The 18,512-nt window shown below is 44.2% G+C and overlaps 3 protein-coding genes across 6 annotated transcripts in view; 1 reads left to right on the top strand and 2 right to left on the bottom strand.

Moving 5' to 3' along the window:
• Positions 1 to 2,157: 2,157 nt before the first annotated feature.
• zgc:66484 (uncharacterized protein LOC327557 homolog) lies at positions 2,158 to 7,407 on the bottom strand. 4 transcript variants are annotated; one of them, XM_064326787.1, is made up of 4 exons: positions 7,097 to 7,407; positions 5,435 to 6,675; positions 4,557 to 4,740; positions 2,158 to 3,292 (listed from the first exon to the last, which is right to left on the bottom strand). In XM_064326787.1, the coding sequence occupies exons 2-4, from the start codon at positions 6,628 to 6,630 to the stop codon at positions 3,167 to 3,169; spliced, it is 1,506 nt and encodes a 501-aa protein (XP_064182857.1). In that variant the 5' UTR covers positions 6,631 to 6,675; positions 7,097 to 7,407; the 3' UTR covers positions 2,158 to 3,166. The 4 variants fall into 4 exon arrangements, with proteins under 4 accessions (XP_064182857.1, XP_064182858.1, XP_064182859.1 ...); XM_064326788.1 differs by having other exon boundaries at positions 7,106 to 7,407; XM_064326789.1 differs by having other exon boundaries at positions 7,171 to 7,407.
• Positions 7,408 to 8,437: 1,030 nt separating this feature from the next.
• Positions 8,438 to 13,314, top strand: LOC135249721 (sterol 26-hydroxylase, mitochondrial-like). The gene is made up of 5 exons (XM_064325239.1): positions 8,438 to 8,703; positions 11,002 to 11,192; positions 11,620 to 11,623; positions 11,852 to 12,052; positions 12,341 to 13,314. Exons 1-5 carry the CDS (start codon positions 8,473 to 8,475, stop codon positions 12,470 to 12,472), a joined length of 759 nt encoding a protein of 252 aa, XP_064181309.1. The 5' UTR covers positions 8,438 to 8,472; the 3' UTR covers positions 12,473 to 13,314.
• A 3,279-nt stretch (positions 13,315 to 16,593) lies between these two features.
• LOC135250474 (1-phosphatidylinositol 4,5-bisphosphate phosphodiesterase delta-4-like) overlaps positions 16,594 to 18,512 on the bottom strand; it is a 31,326-nt gene continuing 29,407 nt past the window's right edge. The window contains exons 13-14 of the mRNA XM_064326783.1: positions 16,878 to 17,056; positions 16,594 to 16,744 (exon numbers count right to left, since the gene is read on the bottom strand). Coding sequence (XP_064182853.1) covers positions 16,917 to 17,056 — 140 coding nt within the window. The 3' untranslated portion in view covers positions 16,594 to 16,744; positions 16,878 to 16,916. The remainder of the gene's footprint in view (positions 16,745 to 16,877; positions 17,057 to 18,512) is intronic.

Genomic DNA, 18,512 nt, shown 5'->3' with positions numbered 1-18,512 from the left:
GGTGTTGACAGTTCTCTGACTCAAAAAATGACAGCAGTAATGGCAATGGCAACCCAATCTTTCCCTGTACAAACACTAACACTTACCCAAAGCTTCCCTGTACAAGCACTGACACTAACCCAAACCTTCCCTGTACAAGCACTAACACTACCCCCCACCCCTGCCATCATAGTCAAAATCTCAAAATATCTTACGAAATTGACTCAAAGGGCAATTATGTTGCTTTTTAAAATGATTTCTGAAAAATCAGACTACAGCACATATCAGCCCCGAACGGTGTCACAAACATCCTGTAGATTAAAGACTGAACAGCATTGTGGGTACTGTACCGTACTGTACCAGTAAATGAACAAACAATTCAACAAAGTGAATCTGGATGCATGTATAAAAGTTAAAACACCAGATAAAAGTGTATACATCACAATTTTGTCCTTTACAATCCCTGAAAACAAAGATAAACACCGGTGCTCTTATGTGAAGCTTCCATTGCAATACTGGGACTTCACGTCCAATAAACAGGATGTGGCGGTCACAGAACAGCCTGGCCTGGCTATTAAAAACAGGTGTTTCAGAATCAAATACGAGAAGTAAAAGCAGAAGTGTGTATGGTCAGAGTAGAAGGGCTAGTAAAAAGGAAGTGTAGAAATAAATACATTACTGAGTGCACAACATGAAACTGCTTAGCACTGCTAACCACTGCTTAGAACCATAGATTCCAGCAGCACTGCAGAATGTTGGTGGAAAGACACGTCGCTGCTTTTACTGAAAAATAAGACAGAAAGTAGCATAATTTAGATCTTCTGTATTACTGATGAGAGACTGAAAAGAAGCCTTAACTTTGCTGAAACATATAATGCCTTGACCTGATAAAACATGTGACTGAACCACCAGACATTATCACTGGGGATCAGTTCCCCAAAAATACACTAGCCTCCTCGTGAACAGTATCTTCTGTGGCAAATTCTTGCACGGTACATTTACAGGTGATTATTGGCCATTCTTAAATTTGCAATTCTGCACTTTTTAGGCATGGCTGCCCCCACCTAACTGTCCCAGAGTTGCCATCTCCTCAGTAATAAAAAGGCTCTTTATTTAGCAGGACTGCTACCCCCTGGATCAAAATGGCATCATGGTGTTCATCTGGAATGGAAAGAAAGCATCCAAGATGGAGACATTTGAAGCCATGCTCTACCTCAAATTATATATTTTAGCTACCCTTCCCAGAGCTTGAGATGCTCTCTGCTTAGCATATGAGAGCACTTTCACAATCAGCATGCAACAGATACTAGTGCCACTTATCAGATTATTTCATTGCCCTCTCTGAAAGTGAGATATTTCCCACAACTTCCTCTTGCTAATTGAAAAAGTTGTGTCTAAGATGTGCAGTTATGATATATGTGACTGTCACAAATGCTTTCTGGGTTTCCGGGTTCAGAGCTTCCTCCAGGCGTGTGTAGAGAGGAGGTGTAAAACATGTAAAGGCTACCTAGGTACAGCTCTACAGTTCCATTTACACAATCCTAAAGTGAATATTCATCCTGCACAAGTACTGGTTTTGAGTCTTAAAATGTCTTAAAAGTGGTAAAGACTGGGCTAAGCAGCATATCCCACTATCAGTGAGCTACACTAGTGTACACATATGCCAGCTATTAGCCTATGGGCTGGTCACAGTAGGACCATAGGAGGGAGGTTGGAGTGGACAGGGCCTAAAGAACCAAACCACCTCCTGCCCTACCTGCTCCAGCTACATTCCAATAACACCATAACTGTACAGCTGAGCTGAGCTGGGACTCAGCAGAGGTGTGCTGGGATACAGCAGAATGTGCAGGGAAACAGTGGGACAGAGCTGCATTGGGGTACAGAAGAGCTGTGCTGGAGCAGAGCAGGGATACACTGGGGTGCAGAAAGGCATGCCTTAACCCTTGAAATATGTCTGTGCAATGCCAAATTAAGCCAATCTACTAGGACCTTACAGGCATTATAACCTGTTATAGTGTGAAACCCTAACATCATGGAGCTTATAGATGTGATGTTATAACATTGATATTAAAACTTTTTGTACTACTTTTTAAAGTATAATAATGTGGCTACAAATAAAAATATTAAACCATAGTATGTACACATTTAAGAAAAAGAAATTCCATGGTTTAGATAATCAGGTTTTATTATACATTGAGAAAAAAATAATGTTTTTTTAATAATAAGCAATCATACTTATATTTTAATCTTTATTAAAGTCATGAAACAAGTGATTTTGGTGCTTGAAATCCAGAGTTGACTTAATTTCACAGTCTTTATGAGTATTACATTAAAGGTTCAGTATGTACATTTGGAGAAGTAAGCAAGAGAAAGCTAGATTTTGAAAAAAAATATTTCAGCTGGCTGTTCCGCCCCTTCCCCTCAGCTCTCTCTCTAAAGCGCCTCCCTCTGAACACACTGACGCACGCTGCCTGACATCAGCACTGGGGAGAAAGGCCATATCATGTGACCAGTTTTATTACAATCAGTCAAAAGTCACTATGGCCAATTTCATATAAATCAACGTTCATGTCAAAAATGTTCATTTTTGCCTGTTCTAGCAGATCGATATCTTGGCTTTTTAACGTAAGATGACAACACCAGAGTTTTGCCTCGTTTGGAAGGTAGCTAGACTTGTCATCAGTCACACAATCACCTCAGCTGCTTTCATGGCTACAAGCTAATGGGTTTCATCTGAATGACTTCATCTGAAATGTCTTCATCATCTGTATGTCTCAATGTCAAATTCAGTGTACAATATAATTCTGAAAGCTTTAAATGTAAGATGGTAGTACCAAAGCACAAAGCAGCACCACAGTTTTGTGTCATTTGGAGGTCTAGCTTTAGCACAGGATATCTCTGCAGTAATGTCACCTCTCCTCTGCTCTTATATGTGTAGCCCCACCCTGCCTGCTGTGGCAGGGCTTTGAGTGCGCAACAGGTTTCTACAGACAGCCAGGCAGGGCAGAGGGCGGTCCTCATTGGTTGTAAAGATTCAGTCAAGGTGAAATTTAGAGTGGCTGATTTCAGAGACTGGGGCAGTCAGAGAGACTGGATTTTTTTCTTACACATTTTAATTTATTGATATCGGCCTGGATGTGAAGGAAATGCCCTACAAAAAATGTACGCACTGCACCTTTAAATGATGTCAGTTCTGTTTAGTGTAGAGGTCAATGATCCTTTGAGCTTCTCGAGTGCCTGAGACGAAAGCCCCGTGGGTCGTGGTGTAGAAATTCACGTGTGTGGCCTCGCCCGCAAACAGCACCTGGAGAGGCTAGGGGCACAATTAAACAGCATGGTGACCTGATCGAACGGGCTATTCCTTTTCATTTGCATCCCTGTGCACGTAAGCAGAGACCAAGAATCAGCAACGCCTTTCTCAGAGTAGCACTGTCATCTCAAAAGAGGCGACGCAATATTCAGTGATGCTGCTTATGAGATCATCTCATTGCCATTTCTGAAAGAGATATTTTCCATAACTTCCTCTTGCTATTTCAGCCAAATTGTTTCTGAGATGCGCCATTTTGGTGCTGAAGGGAGGGAAATTGTCTTCATTAGAAACTAGAAGCATGTACTGAACTAAATTTGCAGGCTTTCCAGCAGGGCCCCTGGCTCTAGTCACCGAACCTTCCTAGGAATAGAAGTTGTTTTAAATATTGCATGTTCATGTGTGTGTATTTTCTTTCTCTCTGTCTTGTAAATTTCGAGAAATCCAAACGGGCGAGCTTGACATTTCCCCTACCCTCCCCCCCCCTTGCAATCCCTACCAGGGAGGAACAGCCTCTGACAGCATGTTTTGTGGGACTCTGAAAGCAACTGTTAGTTAAAAACTGAATAATTATTTTTTGATTTAGAGCTTGTTAATGTAACATTGAAGGCTAGAGGTCAATGGTGATTGAAAGTAATGGCGTTCTTCTGAATAACGACTTTTGAAAAAAACATTCCAGAAAACCTACTCTCCAAAAGTAAATCTGCAACCCTACGCACACAGAGACTGAGAATCAGCCCACTCAGAGGAGATGTTGAAGTGCTTTCTGGGAAAAGCCTGTGACCTCAACAGTGCGCCCCCCCCCCCCCCCCCCCCCAGTCTCCTGCCCAGACTTCTTCCTGGCCCTGCGCCCATTTCCAATGCATGAGTTCATTTTTGCTGTAGGTCCATCTGGACAGATTAACTCAGCTGAAAGCAGCACTCATTGTGGATACAGATTTTTCTCTTCAGAACAGAGCAGCATTACACTGCAGTACTGAGTGGTATTACCCTCCAGTACTGAGCCATGGTATGGTGCAGTACTAAGTTGTGTGACAATGTAGTATTGAGCAGTTTTTGTGCTGCAGTACTGCGTGGTGTTACGGTGCAATACTGAAAGGTGTTATGGTGCAGTACTGAGTGCCATACTGTAACAGAGCAGTACTGAGTGGTGTTTTACAGCAGTACTGAGTGGTGTTTCACTGCAGTATTGAGTGGTGTTACAGTGCAACACTACAAAGATGTAATGGTGCAGTACTGAGTTGTGAGACGGTGCAGTGCTGAGCAGTACCTTTTTTCCAGTACAGACTGTGCTATTAGGCAGCGGTGCTGCCAGGGCCTGGTGCTCCCTGACCCCTTTCACCCCGCAAGGGATGAATGTGTAGGACCCCTTCACATAGGGGCTACTCCACCATGTGGAAAAGAGCACCTGTGTTGGCTCAGGGACCGGCCAACCTGTGAAGGATCTGAGCAGCCTGCTCAGAGGAAAATACCCTGGTTACTCTTGGACAGCACTACAAAGCAGCCTCCATCTGATGATAACATTGTGCAGCACTTGCATACAATAGAAAACAGTAACAATGAATTTCTCAACTATGATTGCTGGGGCCTGAAATGTTATTGGAAAGAGTTAATGCAGCAGACACCCAAGGAACTCTGGGAAATGTAAACCCACTCGGGCCCTGGTAAGACCAGGTCAATTGTGTCCCGTCTCTACAGACTCCCAGATTGCTAATGAAAGATCAGGCGTGAATCTGTAATGTTAAGGCAGAAGTGCCTGGCTGGTATTTGTGACTGGGCCACTTTAGTCCCAGGTAAAAGGTACATTTGACATGAGTGTGCATGTGAACATTGTCCATTCTAAAGTTAGCACCATGCTAAACTACCACAAACACACTCAATACGTCACTGTTGGACAGAAAAGTATGACTTCTGCCACATAATGGGAAGCACATATGCTCTTAGCAGTCATTGGTATGTTTTTACCCATTAGGAACCTTCACACATACTCTTAAGTATGTCAGCGGTATGTTGTTACCCATCAGGAATCTTCACATATAGTATAGCGTGTCAGTGGTACCTTTTAACGGTCGGGAACCCTGAGATGAAGGGAACAGCAGTCACTTCTGCAGTAACACACAGAGTTTCATCTGTATCAGTGAAACCCACCTCACACAAACCTGTCCCACCTCCTGCTCCTGCAGGGTCTCCATGTGCTGCGCTTCTCTTCCACTGATCCACCCACAGAGGACAGTGGGGTGACGCGCCACAACGTCAAAGCCGCAGATCTTCTTGTACCACGATTCCCTCCAGGCACCCCCCTCAGACTGCTTGCAGTAGATGGTTTTATCTTCTGGACCTTCTTCCCAGATCAGCTGGATTCCAGCACAGTCTTCAGGCCAGAACCGCTCATCAAACCGTAGAAAGATTTTGTCCACTGTTCCAAAGCCAAGGCTCTCGATAGCTCGCATTTTGTCCTCAGGCAGGGTGGGCTCAAACAAGGCAGACGCCCTCTCTTTCAGAAACCCCAGGGAGGAGGTCACGACGACGTGGTCGGCTTCAAACTCCTCACCATCCTCACACAGCACCTTGACTGGGCAGAATGGGCCGGCGCCCTTGGATTGCGTTTCCAGCCCCCACCGGATACAGGTCACTGGTCTGTCACACAGGAGAGCCCCTGGGGGCAGGGTTTTCAGGAGGACATCGAGCACGGCTCGGTAGCCTCCAGGACCCAGGCAGTTGTAGAAATTTCCCTCCAGGCAGGTGTACTCTTTCTGCTCCAGGGCAGACGCCTCGTACAGGGAGGAGCAGGCCACATCCGTGCACTCGCTCCTCTTGCACCACTCGAAAACCTTTGCCGCGTCCTCAAAGGAGGAGGCCAGGGAGGAGTCGGCGAACGCCTCATCCAAGTATTGGCCAAAGCTTTTGGAGCGAAATCTCTCCTCCAGCTTGTTGTCGAACGCCCTGGACGTGATTTTGCTGAAGAGACCACAGACCCGTTCCACCCCTGCATGAGAAAGCAGGGTCCCATCCTCCCGGAAGAAGTAGTCACGGGGAGTGAACGAGTCCGGGTGGCACATGCCCCTGGTGGTGCTGTCCTGGGACAGTAGACCGTGTCTCTCAGCCAGGGAGAAGACCGGGTTGCCCTCCTGCCCGTGGATCCAGTTAGCCCCCAGCTCTATCACGTCCGGGCCGAACGGCCTGGTGGTGCTGATCCGGCCCCCGGGTCTGGATGTGGCCTCCAGAACCTGGACGTGCTCAAAACCCGCTTGGATGAGCGTGGCTGCGCTGGCTAAACCCGCTAATCCGGCACCAATCACCACCACCTTGGCAGAAGAGCTAGACACGGCTGGAGGAGAACTCATGGTTGTGCCTTACAAGCCACCTGTAAGACCTGCCAGACTGTAAGCCTGGAAACACATATCACAGCACAATAAAATATGAACTCTGTGAAAGGTGCAAAAGGGCATAGACTAAGCCTATTAATGCTGCTGGTCCTTCTTGTAGAGTTAATGATTTGCTAATTATAGCCGATAGAAACTGCGCTCATTATAGCCGATAATGTGCCCATTCTAGGTGAGGTCTTATGAGCTTATTTGTAGCTGCCAGTTCATTGTCTAAATGCAACACATAGGCTACCACTGTAAGGTTTTGTATTAATTTGTGAATTACATTCTAATTTTATGTTAATAATTATGGTGAAAGTATAATTGTCCACATCTGATTATATTTTGACATTTAATCAAATCGGCAGGCCATTAAAAATGTTAACAATATTTCACTTGAATACAATCAAATCATTAAAATGTACAATCCATTTTCAAAACTTACTGGACTTACTGCACAAAACAGGCGACGTGATGAATTGTGATCATTTTAATCCAAAGAATTTATAAAATACTAACCAGTCTGTGCCAAGTTAAGAATCAGTAGCTGATGGTTCTAAAACAGAATGAGGGCTTTGTTTCTTTTAAAACTTACTTAATTAAACTTGCCATTCGCTCTCATTTTTACTCATGTATCTTTTGCTAAGCAGCTAATCAGTAGGAGGAGCGCTGCTCTTATTGTTGCTGTGCTTTAAAAATAAGTTGTGTGAGACATGTTTCCAGCAGCATTCTGCCCCCACTTCACACCTCGGTGTTTTCAATTACTTCCTGTTGACGTAACCTAACAGAAGCACAGCTCTACATAATATGTGATCGCCATCTAGTGACTGTTTTCAGTAAATACTGCGTGAAATATAATTTTGCACAATGAGGAAAAGAACATAATCTTCTCACAGGATCCAGCACACACTCATATGGAGGTCCTGCAGCGGGCCCACCTCAGGGCAGACTCCAAGCAATGGGTCTCTAAGAGGGAGAGCAGCCCCTTTCCACATAAATATGAATCACTTCTTCATAATGCATCCCTGCATCATGGTTCCTCCACAGACATGAACATCTCCAGCTGCACCACAACTGCACCACCACTGCCATCGAATCTGGGGCAAAATGTCACCTCTGTCACCACACGCCTCAGCCCTGCATTCTGCACCCAGCTTGTTTCCTGATATTGGATCTGAGGAAAAGGCAGGTGCCGAAATTTCAAATTACTTCAGAGTTTCAAGTGCACAGGACTAGCCCATTATTGCAGGAATGGATCAGATTCTCAATGTGCCTGCTATTCTATGTCCTGCTCGACCATCCGCTCTGTGGCAGCAGGCGCTTGTAACCTCCCACCCGCCCAAAGGGATCACAGAGCTTCTCCACTTCAGCTCCCCAGTGGTGGACGAGACTGCCGTCCCTCTCGAACCTCCCCTCACTATCCATCTTCACGTCGGCCTGAAGACTCATCTCTTCAGCTATACCTAGAATAACCACCACCACGCTGTATTCAAAAAAAAAAAAAAAAAAAAACCTTTTTCCCTGTCACTTGTTACATGTTGCCCCATCCCTGCACTTCTTGGTAAATTGTATTTAACCGGAGTACCCGGAGGAAACCCACACGGACATGGGGAGAACATGCAAACTTCACACAGAAAGGGGGCTCGCACCCAGGACCTTCTTGCTGTGAGGCAACGGTGCTACCCACTGCGCCACCATGCCGCTACGGATCATGGCCGCCTCCCCCTAGCTTCCACACCTGCCTACAGGGAGGGATCCCTCCCCTTTGTTTCTCAGATGTGAAACAAGAGCCTCGCGGCAGACACACCTACAACTCTTGCGATGGAAGTGCGCTTGGTTCTAGGCTCGGCAGAGAGGGGGTCCCGCTGGCTGCTGCGGCCCACAATCAGAGCCCTCGCAGCGGGGAGAACGGCAGGAACCGCCCCTGCTGTGTCCGTCTCTGCCAACCAGGTCAAACTGAAAAGTGAAGAGGACCTCGCAGAAATAACTGCCCTGCAGATGTTGTACCGGATGACGTTTAAAGGGTACCTGAAAACAATGCATGAGCTACAGGTATCTACGCCTTACATGTCTTCTCTACTCCTTTGACTTTGTTTGGTGAAGTTTGTGCACTATTGCCTTTTCTGTTCACTGCAGGATTGAGGGTGAAAGCATGGTTCTGCAGCTGTAATGAGTGTCATCAGTGTGTTATTTGCCACTGTTTCTATGGAGCTGTGGAAACAGTCACATGACAATGAATGTGCAGTGGCACAAGAGGCTATTTATATGCATCTGTTTTCTGATTCAGTCAATAGAACCATCAGTTTTCAATAGTACAGTTCCAGGAATATGAGAATTATGGAATACAGGAATACTGAATCATGTCACTCTGACTGGTTAGACAGTTGACGTGTGAGTTCTTTCCTGCCTGGAAAAATAATGATTGAAAGATGGAGACCATAAGTTTCCATAAGTTGTCGCAGAGCAAGTAGCTGCTCCTTCATAGAGCTTGGTTGGAATAAGGTCCAATGTGCAAGTAGAGGATTTACATGCTTTTATAAATTTTCTAAAGCTGTGCTAAGGGATTTTGCACGACTCGATATTGCACTTATTGTCTTGGTTTCAGTTACTGCTGTGAGCAGTTACAGCTATGAGCTGACATGATTTCAACTGTTTTACATCCGATGTGATATTGTGTTAACAAGCAGCAGAACTACAATCCATCTTCCTACAGTGTGCATGTACATTCGAGTAACCACTCATTGTATGAACTAAAAAACAAAAACAAAAATAAAAATGTGATACTATGATACTACTATTCTGATATCCCAGCCTGAGCGTGGCTGTAACCATTGGTTGGTGATTATGGAGATGACCGTAAAGATAACCAGGCGCCTCAAATCTGAATTAATAATCCAAAATTAGGGGGCCTCTTGTGGCGCAGCCCGTAGAGCACTAACCACGTACTCAACATCGGTGATTCGAATCCGACCGCTGACCTTTGTCACGTGTCTCTCCCTTTCTCAGAGCTTTTGTCTTAAAGTAATCCATGAATGTGCAAAGACCAAAATTCAAAAACCAAAAGAAAGCAGAATATTCCAAAAGAACAGAGATGAATTGTAGAATGGCAGACCTAGATGCAGGACTCAGGTGCCTACTTCCAAATACCTGTTACAAACTTACAAACTTCTCAGGTTGCCCAAAACTGACTGATAACTAAAAGAAAGCCACATATTTTATGTAAATACACACTGACACACCTCTTCACACACACACACACACACAGACCCGCACTCACATGCAGACACAGACATTCACATCTCCAATAGACAGCCCCAAAAGCTTTCATAAAGGTTTAATGAAGGTTTTAATTTAAAAAATGAAGCAATGTGACAAATAAAGTGACACAGATAATGCTGCTTATGCTCTTGTATTCTGTGTTTGACATGATTTTTGAGCATTGTATAAGCAATAGTTAATTGACTTTTGCTGCTCCAAAAATACAATGCTCAAGAATCTAGTCTTGCTGCATTGCTGGGGTTGTACCCTCCTCATTTTTACATTACAGAATCATCCAAACGCACGATACAGTTTATTTATTACATTACAATAGAAAAAAATGGGAAATTACATAACAGCTGATTGCAGTTTTAAGTATAGGAGACAACAGTGGTTGCCTTGAGCACCATCTGTCTGGGGACCACCAAACAAAGGGGAATATACGCGTTGTATCTGTGATTGCATCCGTGTTCGGGAAGCGCAGGTGCGAAGAGGGGGAGGTGCCAGGCGTCCTGAGGTAGCAGAACGAAGGGGTCTGGCTGGCATGTAGGGTTTGAATATCAAACACTCAGGAACACAGATTCAAATTCTGCGGTTGTGGTGACCACGAAAGACATGGCAGAGACAGCTTTTGCCACACCAACACGGATAACAACCATGGCTGCGCTGAAGGAGCAAAAACTTTGACATATGGAAGGCGATGATTTCAATGTAGCTTTAGTTTATTCAGCGCTGCAAAAAATAAATAAATAAAAAAATAAGAAAGAGATGGTATGTTCCTCAGCTCAATCAGATGACAAGACAGGACACAGAATGTGTCCTCCACCCATGTAATATTACCAATCACCAGCAATCTCTGCATTGACGTCAGTGTATGAACATTTTGGCTCATTGGGCCAACAGGGATTTGTATGCTGCAGTGGCCAAAGTCAATGCAGAGTTTCGCTTTCTTCAAAAATGTGTCACTTGACATTATTTGGTGAGTACGAACTAGCTGAAGTTCATTTCTACAGCAAAAACACTGCCGCCTTTATTCTGTCATTGCTTTTCATGCTACTGAAAGGTGTTTCTCTGTGCTGCTATCCGTGCCAGGTGTATGAGAAGCAGCTGCATGGCCCCATTTACAAGGTCAGGGTGGGAAAGTACAGAGCCATTGTTCTGAACAGCGCGGAGCTCTTGGAGGAGCTGCTGAGGAAAGATGAAAAGTTTCCCTGTCGGGGTGACATGACTCTGTGGACGGAGTACCGTGACATGAAGGGACTCGGCTACGGACCTTTCACAGAGTAAGAGCCACCGACACACAGGCCGATCTATCCAAGAAACCGCTCTGTGCTAAAGGATCCTAGGTGTTTTTGACGAAGCATCGCACCAGCAATCTGTAGGACAGAAACTTGATGAAGCATTTCACCTTCGCTCTGTAGAAGAAGTGTACACGATGGAGTCTTACCTGTGCTCATTTTCACATTCCAGGCTGTATCCTGTGATTCCTACGAACGCTCGGGTCATGACAGAAGCAGACGTGTCCATCGGAGGATATTTTTTCCCTAAGAAAGAGTCTGGCCTAGGTGATTGGACACATTGACAGTTTATTCCCTGTTTCAATGTACCGAGTGCACCCAACTCAGTACATCCAAATCACATTCAGTACATGTATATACACATACAACATGCAACTGTTTAGCTTCACCCATTGCCTTCACTCCACCTCAGTCTGGTACCTGTTGTGTAATATGCTCCACACAGCACCTTTACTGCAGGAAAAGAATGAAATGAAAAAATGGAAATAATACAGATACAGAAACGGAAGCTAAATTTACCAGAAATTAATCTTAGACAAAAAATTATAAATCTGTGTTGCTGGGATGCAAGTCATGGTGGGTGTGTGACTCATTATGGCAGGTGTGTGTGTGTGTGTGAGAAGTTTGTCCTGTCTTCCTCCTAGACCTCATTCACCATCTGCCACTACTCCATAAGCCAGGATGAGAAAACCTTCCCTGAGCCGCACAAGTTCAGACCAGAACGCTGGCTGCGGGATGGCAGGCAGCGACCCAATCCCTTTGGCTCTCTCCCGTTTGGGTTTGGGGTGCGGGGCTGCGTTGGCCGCAGGATTGCAGAGCTGGAGATGCACCTTGCTCTGTCACGGGTGAGAACATAGCAGGACCAGAGGTCACTGATGCTGTAAACATAAAAGGCTCTATTGTGGAATTATTACTGTCACTAACATGCCATCACTAAGGTCAACAATGCCACTGGTAACACCATCAACAACGCCATTACACACATTTTCATTAGCACCATCACCGATACCATTACAAATTTCCGAACTAACACTTGCTCCAACACCACTACAAACACCATAACCGACACTACCATTAACACCATCCCCAACACCATTACAATATTAATACCTATCATTTTGTCCTACTTCTAGATAATCAGTCTGTTTGAAATCAGACTAGACCCTCACATTGGGGAAGTCAAAGCTCACAATCGCACTGTCCTGGTGGCGGACAGACAGGTCAATCTGCACTTCGTGGAAAGGAATGGAACCTCTTCAAACTGAATACCTGCAGAATGAAGTTTCCAAGCAACAGGCAACAGATAACAATAAGCTGAGTTGTCAGAATTTTCTGATCTTCCTTCTCAATGAACAAGGTTTCAGTAAAGAGGGGTGAGAAAGTTCAATTAGCAGTGAAAAATTCAAACACCTTTCAATTTCCAAAGAATTCTAGCCTACCTCCAGGAAACTCGGTGTTACTAATTGACCCTGACCTGACATTTGAGCGACCAGCAAAACAATTCTGTCTAGTCCTGCTACCAAATGAGAGATAATAAACTGGCCATGGATGAGCAATATTCATGGCCAGTTTATTTGGTGTACTTGCTCGTTAACGCAAATAGCCTGCTACTCCAACAGTGAATCATGTGGCCGAAACTCAATGTATAACATACAGTATGTAGACATAGTGAAGAGGTTTTATTTATTTTTCAACTAAATATTAGAATGGGCAGGATGCATGAATTAACTTTGACCATGGTATGATTGGTGGTGCTAGACGTGGTGGTTACAGCTGTCTTTGTGAGATTTTCAGGCACTGAAGTCAAAAGTTTATAGAGAATGCTGCAAAAAAAAAAAAACAGCAGTGGTACAGACTACGTACAGACATTAGGAAGAATGTTGTCATGCAGAGTGTAGTCAATGTGTGGAATAGCCTGCCAGGTCACGTAGTAGAGGCAGAAACTCAGGGATTTTCAAGATCAAGCTTGATACACTGTTAGATACTATATAGTCTGTAGGTAATCAGAGCACCAGGTACAATTTAATCAGGAAAATGGCAAGCATTGTTGGGCTGAATGGCCTGTTCTCGTCATTTTGTTGTGTTATGTTATGTTATGGTGTGCAGAATAACAGGCGGATGGGCTACAGCGGTAGAACAGGTTCCAGGTCCCCCTCCTAACAGTTAAGAACAGAAAGATAAGACTACAGTGAGCATGTGAAAACCAAAACTGGACTACTGAAAATCTGAAAAAGAAGAAGGTCTGAAGAATCTCAATGCCTGCTGCAACATGCAAATTGTATCAAAGGGTCAAAAACAGCATGAGTCCATGGATCCATTCCCCCTTATGTCAATGGTGCAGGTTGGTGGTTGTGGTGTAATCGTGTGGGGAATGTTTTATTGGCACACATTAGACCCCTTAATACCAACAGAGTATCATTTGAATGCCATAGCATACCTTAGAATTGTTGCTGGCCATATACATCCCTTTATGGCTGCATCCTTGCAAACACCTCACAGCTAGACCAACTGGGTTAGAGTCATGAAGACCACGCAAGTTAAAAATAAGAAGAATTTATTTAACAGGCAGGTAGGTCATTAGCTTAAAATTCACAGTCAATTTAAAAATACAGACTTTTTAAAACATAAATACAGAGTAAAAAGTTCTTACCCAGCCTGTTCAGCTACACACGGAACACAGAGTACGCGCAGTGTGGGAAGTCGCTTACAATCTTCCCCGACAGGAAGTCCGAGTAACCTGTTGTTTTATCACAAGGCTCTCGGGTCCTTTGAAGTACAGGATGAGTCCCAGCCCCCAGGCTTGTTCAAATGCCAGCCTTTTCTGGGTCCTAGTTTGACTCCCCTTTACAGCCTCCCATTTATCGAAAGGATTCTTCCAGCAGGATAATGCGCCATTTCACAAAGCCCACATCATCTCTGCTTCCACAAACATAGCAATGACTTCAGTTTACTCCAGTGGCCTCCACAGTCCCCAGATCACAATCCACTAGAGCACTTCTGGGGTGAGGAGAAACAGGAGGTTTGCAGCATGAATGTGCGGGCAAAAATTCTGCAGGTACTGTGTTATCGAGTCATCATGGACCAAAATGCCCAAGGAATGTTTCCAGCACCTTGTTGAATCTACGCCATGAAGAATTCAGGCTGCTCTGGAGGCAAAAGGGGGTCCTACCCATTGTAAGATAAGTGTACCTAATAAAATGGTAATCTGTAATCTATATGAGGTCACAACAGCAGATAACAGTAACACATTAAGAGTGCATCTCAGTACTTATAACACAAAATAATATCAGTCAGATTACACAGTAAGAGTAAAGAGGTGCATTTTAATACTTCCATGCAACCTTTATTTTCTTTAATGATCTTTAAATAAACTGTCTTACATGAAGATGTCTTTCTGATTGTTGTGTTCTGATGTTTACTTAAGACAGAGAACCTTAGAAAATAATAGTCTGTGTGGTGAGAACATTCATCCCACTGCAACAATATGGGATTTATTTATGTAAAAAAGATTTTACTGGTAGCCCATTAATAAACATCCATATTAGCCATCTTCCTTTAAACATTTCAGATACCTGTACAGTCATGATTAACATACAGGTAACTGCCAAAATAAGAAACAGTTGTTTAATTGAGGGATATAAAGGGTATTCAAAGCAGGTGCTTCCGCACAAATGTGTGAGGGAGGGGGAGTGTCGGAGGACCACACGCACTGAGGTGATAAGCCACAGAGGCTAGAGGAAACGAGGAAGGGGAAAAAATAAAACAGAAAGACCAGAGTGAAAACTCAAACTCCCTGTCAAGCCATAAAAAAAACGGCCAAACCGAAAACAACCCTGAAAAAACAAGGGCGAAAAACAGAGAAAGAAAACACTGAGTCACAGCTCAGACCCGAAACAAAAAGACAGGAAAACTTGGGGTCGAACACTGAGAAACCCAAGAACCTAAGACACAGCTTAGGAAAAGAAAAGAAAAGGTAAAGCCCTAACAGTCTGCCGGCACGAAGCCCAGAAACACAGACCGAAATACAATCCTTCTAAGGGGAAACGCTTCTTGAGAAGTGAGAGAACAGGAGGTTTATTAAACAGGCTCTGAAATACCTTACCGGCTCAATGAGAACATAAGTAGACACTGAAGCAAGGACTGAAAGTCAGGCAGCGTCTTAAATAGCCTCGCACGATGCAGGTGGCAGAAATCACGGCATAGGGAGGAATAATTGGAAACAGGTGCATCCAATGAGGTCATAATCAGGCCGGGAGGCCAAAAACGGAACTGCACCCCAAACCCATGACAAAATGTACTTCACTAATCCATTAACATCCCAGCATGATCACAGTTGTGTATAAAAATGATAGACAGGTCAAGTTGCCCATTATTTCATGGCTAGAATAAGAGATCTTGGTGACTTTGAATGAGTGGTGACTCTCGGTAACTTTGGCCATGAGCTTCAGTGACATAGTCTGTTCAACTTGCTGATGCTTTACAAGGAACAATAGCTAAGGTAATGTTGGAATGGAAGTCTGAGGGAAAGACATCAAGGGGCAACTCGACCATGTCAGTGCATCAGTTTGAGATTCAAAGCAAAACAGAGGAGCAACTCTGAATCATTTGACAAATATTAATCTAGGAGCAGGCAGTAGCATTAAGAACAGTCTGTCGAGAACTGTACAGAGACAGATAATATGGTTGGTTTTACCTTTTTTCCTTCATATTTGGCAGGTATCCATTGATCTAGACACAGATACACAGATCTACACATAGCAGGGAGGATACAGACATGTCTTGCAGTCCCAGGGTAAGCGCTGTGTTCACAGGAATTAAGCATGTTCCTAAAGCACTCATGCAGGAGGTCATGGACAGTTTAACTTTCCTCCTGTGAGCATTGTGATCCTGATGTGCACAAACAATGAGGAGGGGGATAAACTAGTGCCTTCTTTGGACAATTGGGGGACATGATGGTATCCTGGAAAAGCAAGAAATCCGAATTTAAGCCAAAAGATAGGACCATAGAGTTCTGAAGGCATCATGGAGACCATAAATTATATATTTCTATTTTTCTTAATACTATGCTTGTCTGATACTTTGCAAAGACAAAATGCTTTTTCCATTTTGTATCCAGCTTGATGCTGAATAGAATGGGGTTCAGCCAAAACAATGCATGATGCTCACCTGGCTGAATACATGTGGCAAGGTGTATTGGCCGATGAAGTCGTTCTTTGATGCATGGTCATAATCTTCCACAACAAAGCGCACCAGAGCCAGCTCTGGAGCATGGAGGACGAACTGCACTGTGTCGTACCACAGCGGGTTGAACCATGTACAGTAGACACCAGCAGCAGGTTCTGTGTCAACATGACATGCATTGAGGTAGAACTGTTAAAACAGTGCTGGGTAATCCTGCCCTCACCATTGTTGTCAATATATCTGGTCTCCTGCTTGGCTTCGTCAAGTGGTACCCCATGGACCTCTACTCTCACAAATGGGTCAACAATGGAGCCCTCTTTTTTTCTCACTTTTGGAAACTGCTGTCCACTTATCACCTGAGGCAGACACGGACAAACACGCACATGCACCCACACAAAAAATGAGCAAATTATCTTTTTAGCAGTAAATTAGCATTTAAACACTGTATTTATAGATTATTGTTCAAGATTATATTCCCTCAGACAGAACCTGTATGGCGAGGCGGACGGGCTGGTACTCTTCACGACCCTAGGGATTCTCTGGGTCAAACCTCCTCTCGCAGCACCTCAGGAACTTGGGTTTCAGGACGTAGCCACAGCGACTATTCTGGCTGAACAGACCATCATTCAGGTCCATCTCCTCCCCAGCTGTCTGGAAGTTCAGAGCGACTATGAACAAATGAGAAAAAAGAAATAATGTGGTGCATCGCAAAAATGTGGCGGTATTTCTGCAGGTGTTCTAAGGCTCTGTTCATGCATCAATGTCTCCAGAACTCATATTATCAGTCATTTTGTTTCGGTTACTTATTTTATCAAAGTCACATTCTCTGCATTTGGGCACTAGAATAATACATGCACATAAATATAAGATATGTGATACATATCATTGCATAATTACATTCAGTACAAACATTTCGCAATTACACGTATTTCTCACCTAAGTGGCACCCCACATTCCACATGTCCTGTGGATCGTAGTTGGATGAGTCTGTTCTGAGGTCCCCTGGGTAAATTCTGGTCAACTGCCTGGCATTATGGTGCGCATGTGTATAGTTACATGTGTTTTATGCCATCATTATTCTCTTGCATTGCACAGTAAAATATTTAATGTAATTTTTAATGGTCCTGAGCAGGTCTCACATACAGGTGGTACATGCTGCTCTCTCTCTCGCTCTCACACACACACATGTACACACACATGCATTTTGTCCTCAGGGGTGGGCTCAAAAAAGGAGGTCACAACGACATGGTCAGCTTCAAACCACCCATCAATGGGTCTCTAAGAGGGGGAGCAGCCCCTTTACACATAAATATGAACCTCTTTTTCATAACGCATCCCTGCATCATGGTTCCTTCCCCCTATATTCGGCCGGAACTACTTGTCCCGGCCCCCAATTCTGACTGAGGCACCACAGGTAAGCAGCACACTACCTTTTCCTCATGGAATTACAAAGGTGCAGATAGCCATAAAGCTAAAATACAAAATGTGTCAAAATGTTCTACCTACACACACTCAGCACATCCATAAGCACTCCCATTCAGGCACCTGCACCACCTGTCTCTTCCAGCAGGGGGACCCTTTAGTCACTACACTGGAGAAGCTGCAGGTTCCCCACGTCCAAACAACAATAAGAAAAGAAAACCCTCACACACCTGACTCCAGTACAGATATTTGATCTCACCACCCCACTGCAGTCAATTTGGTAGTGAAGAGGACCACCGGTCAGCTAGTGGACCCTGTAGAGCCACAGATATACGTATCCCCAGCTGCACCACAACTGCACCACCACTGCTATCGAATCTGGTGCAAAATGTCACCTCTGCCACTGCCTCTTCTCTAGTGTTGGGCAGACCGATTCTTTCCATCGTCTCGAGGTACGAAGTACCCTTCGACCTCTCAGTTTGATACTTTTTAAAATGCTTCAGTTTCTGAACTCCATATAGTATGCGTTCGCAACTAGTGCTGACGCCCTCAAACTCTCTTCAATGCATACATTATTGTATAAATTTACTTACTAAAAAATGGCATTTAATACATGATTCTGCATCTACGTTGTACAGCTCATCATGTTACGAAGTGAACCAACGTTGTGTCTTGAGGGAGTAGCAGACGCGTTAGCTCATT

Source organism: Anguilla rostrata, chromosome 3, assembly GCF_018555375.3.
Source record: "Anguilla rostrata isolate EN2019 chromosome 3, ASM1855537v3, whole genome shotgun sequence".
NCBI classification, from domain to species: domain Eukaryota; kingdom Metazoa; phylum Chordata; class Actinopteri; order Anguilliformes; family Anguillidae; genus Anguilla; species Anguilla rostrata.
This window is presented reverse-complemented; position numbering and strand designations above follow the sequence as displayed.

Excerpts from the sequence above, each read along its gene's own strand:
- zgc:66484 (XM_064326787.1), bottom strand. The coding sequence starts at position 6,630 with ATGAGTTCTCCTCCAGCCGTGTCTAGCTCTTCTGCCAAGGTGGTGGTG. Across the intron at positions 4,741-5,434 it reads GTGGGACAGGTTTGTGTGAG|GCTGCTCAGATCCTTCACAG; the intron begins GTGGGTTTCACT and ends TCCTCTGAGCAG. Across the intron at positions 3,293-4,556 it reads CAGTCTGTACTGGAAAAAAG|CCTCTCCAGGTGCTGTTTGC; the intron begins GTACTGCTCAGC and ends TTGTGCCCCTAG.
- LOC135249721 (XM_064325239.1), top strand. The coding sequence starts at position 8,473 with ATGGAAGTGCGCTTGGTTCTAGGCTCGGCAGAGAGGGGGTCCCGCTGG. Across the intron at positions 8,704-11,001 it reads AAACAATGCATGAGCTACAG|GTGTATGAGAAGCAGCTGCA; the intron begins GTATCTACGCCT and ends TATCCGTGCCAG. Across the intron at positions 12,053-12,340 it reads TGCACCTTGCTCTGTCACGG|ATAATCAGTCTGTTTGAAAT; the intron begins GTGAGAACATAG and ends TCCTACTTCTAG.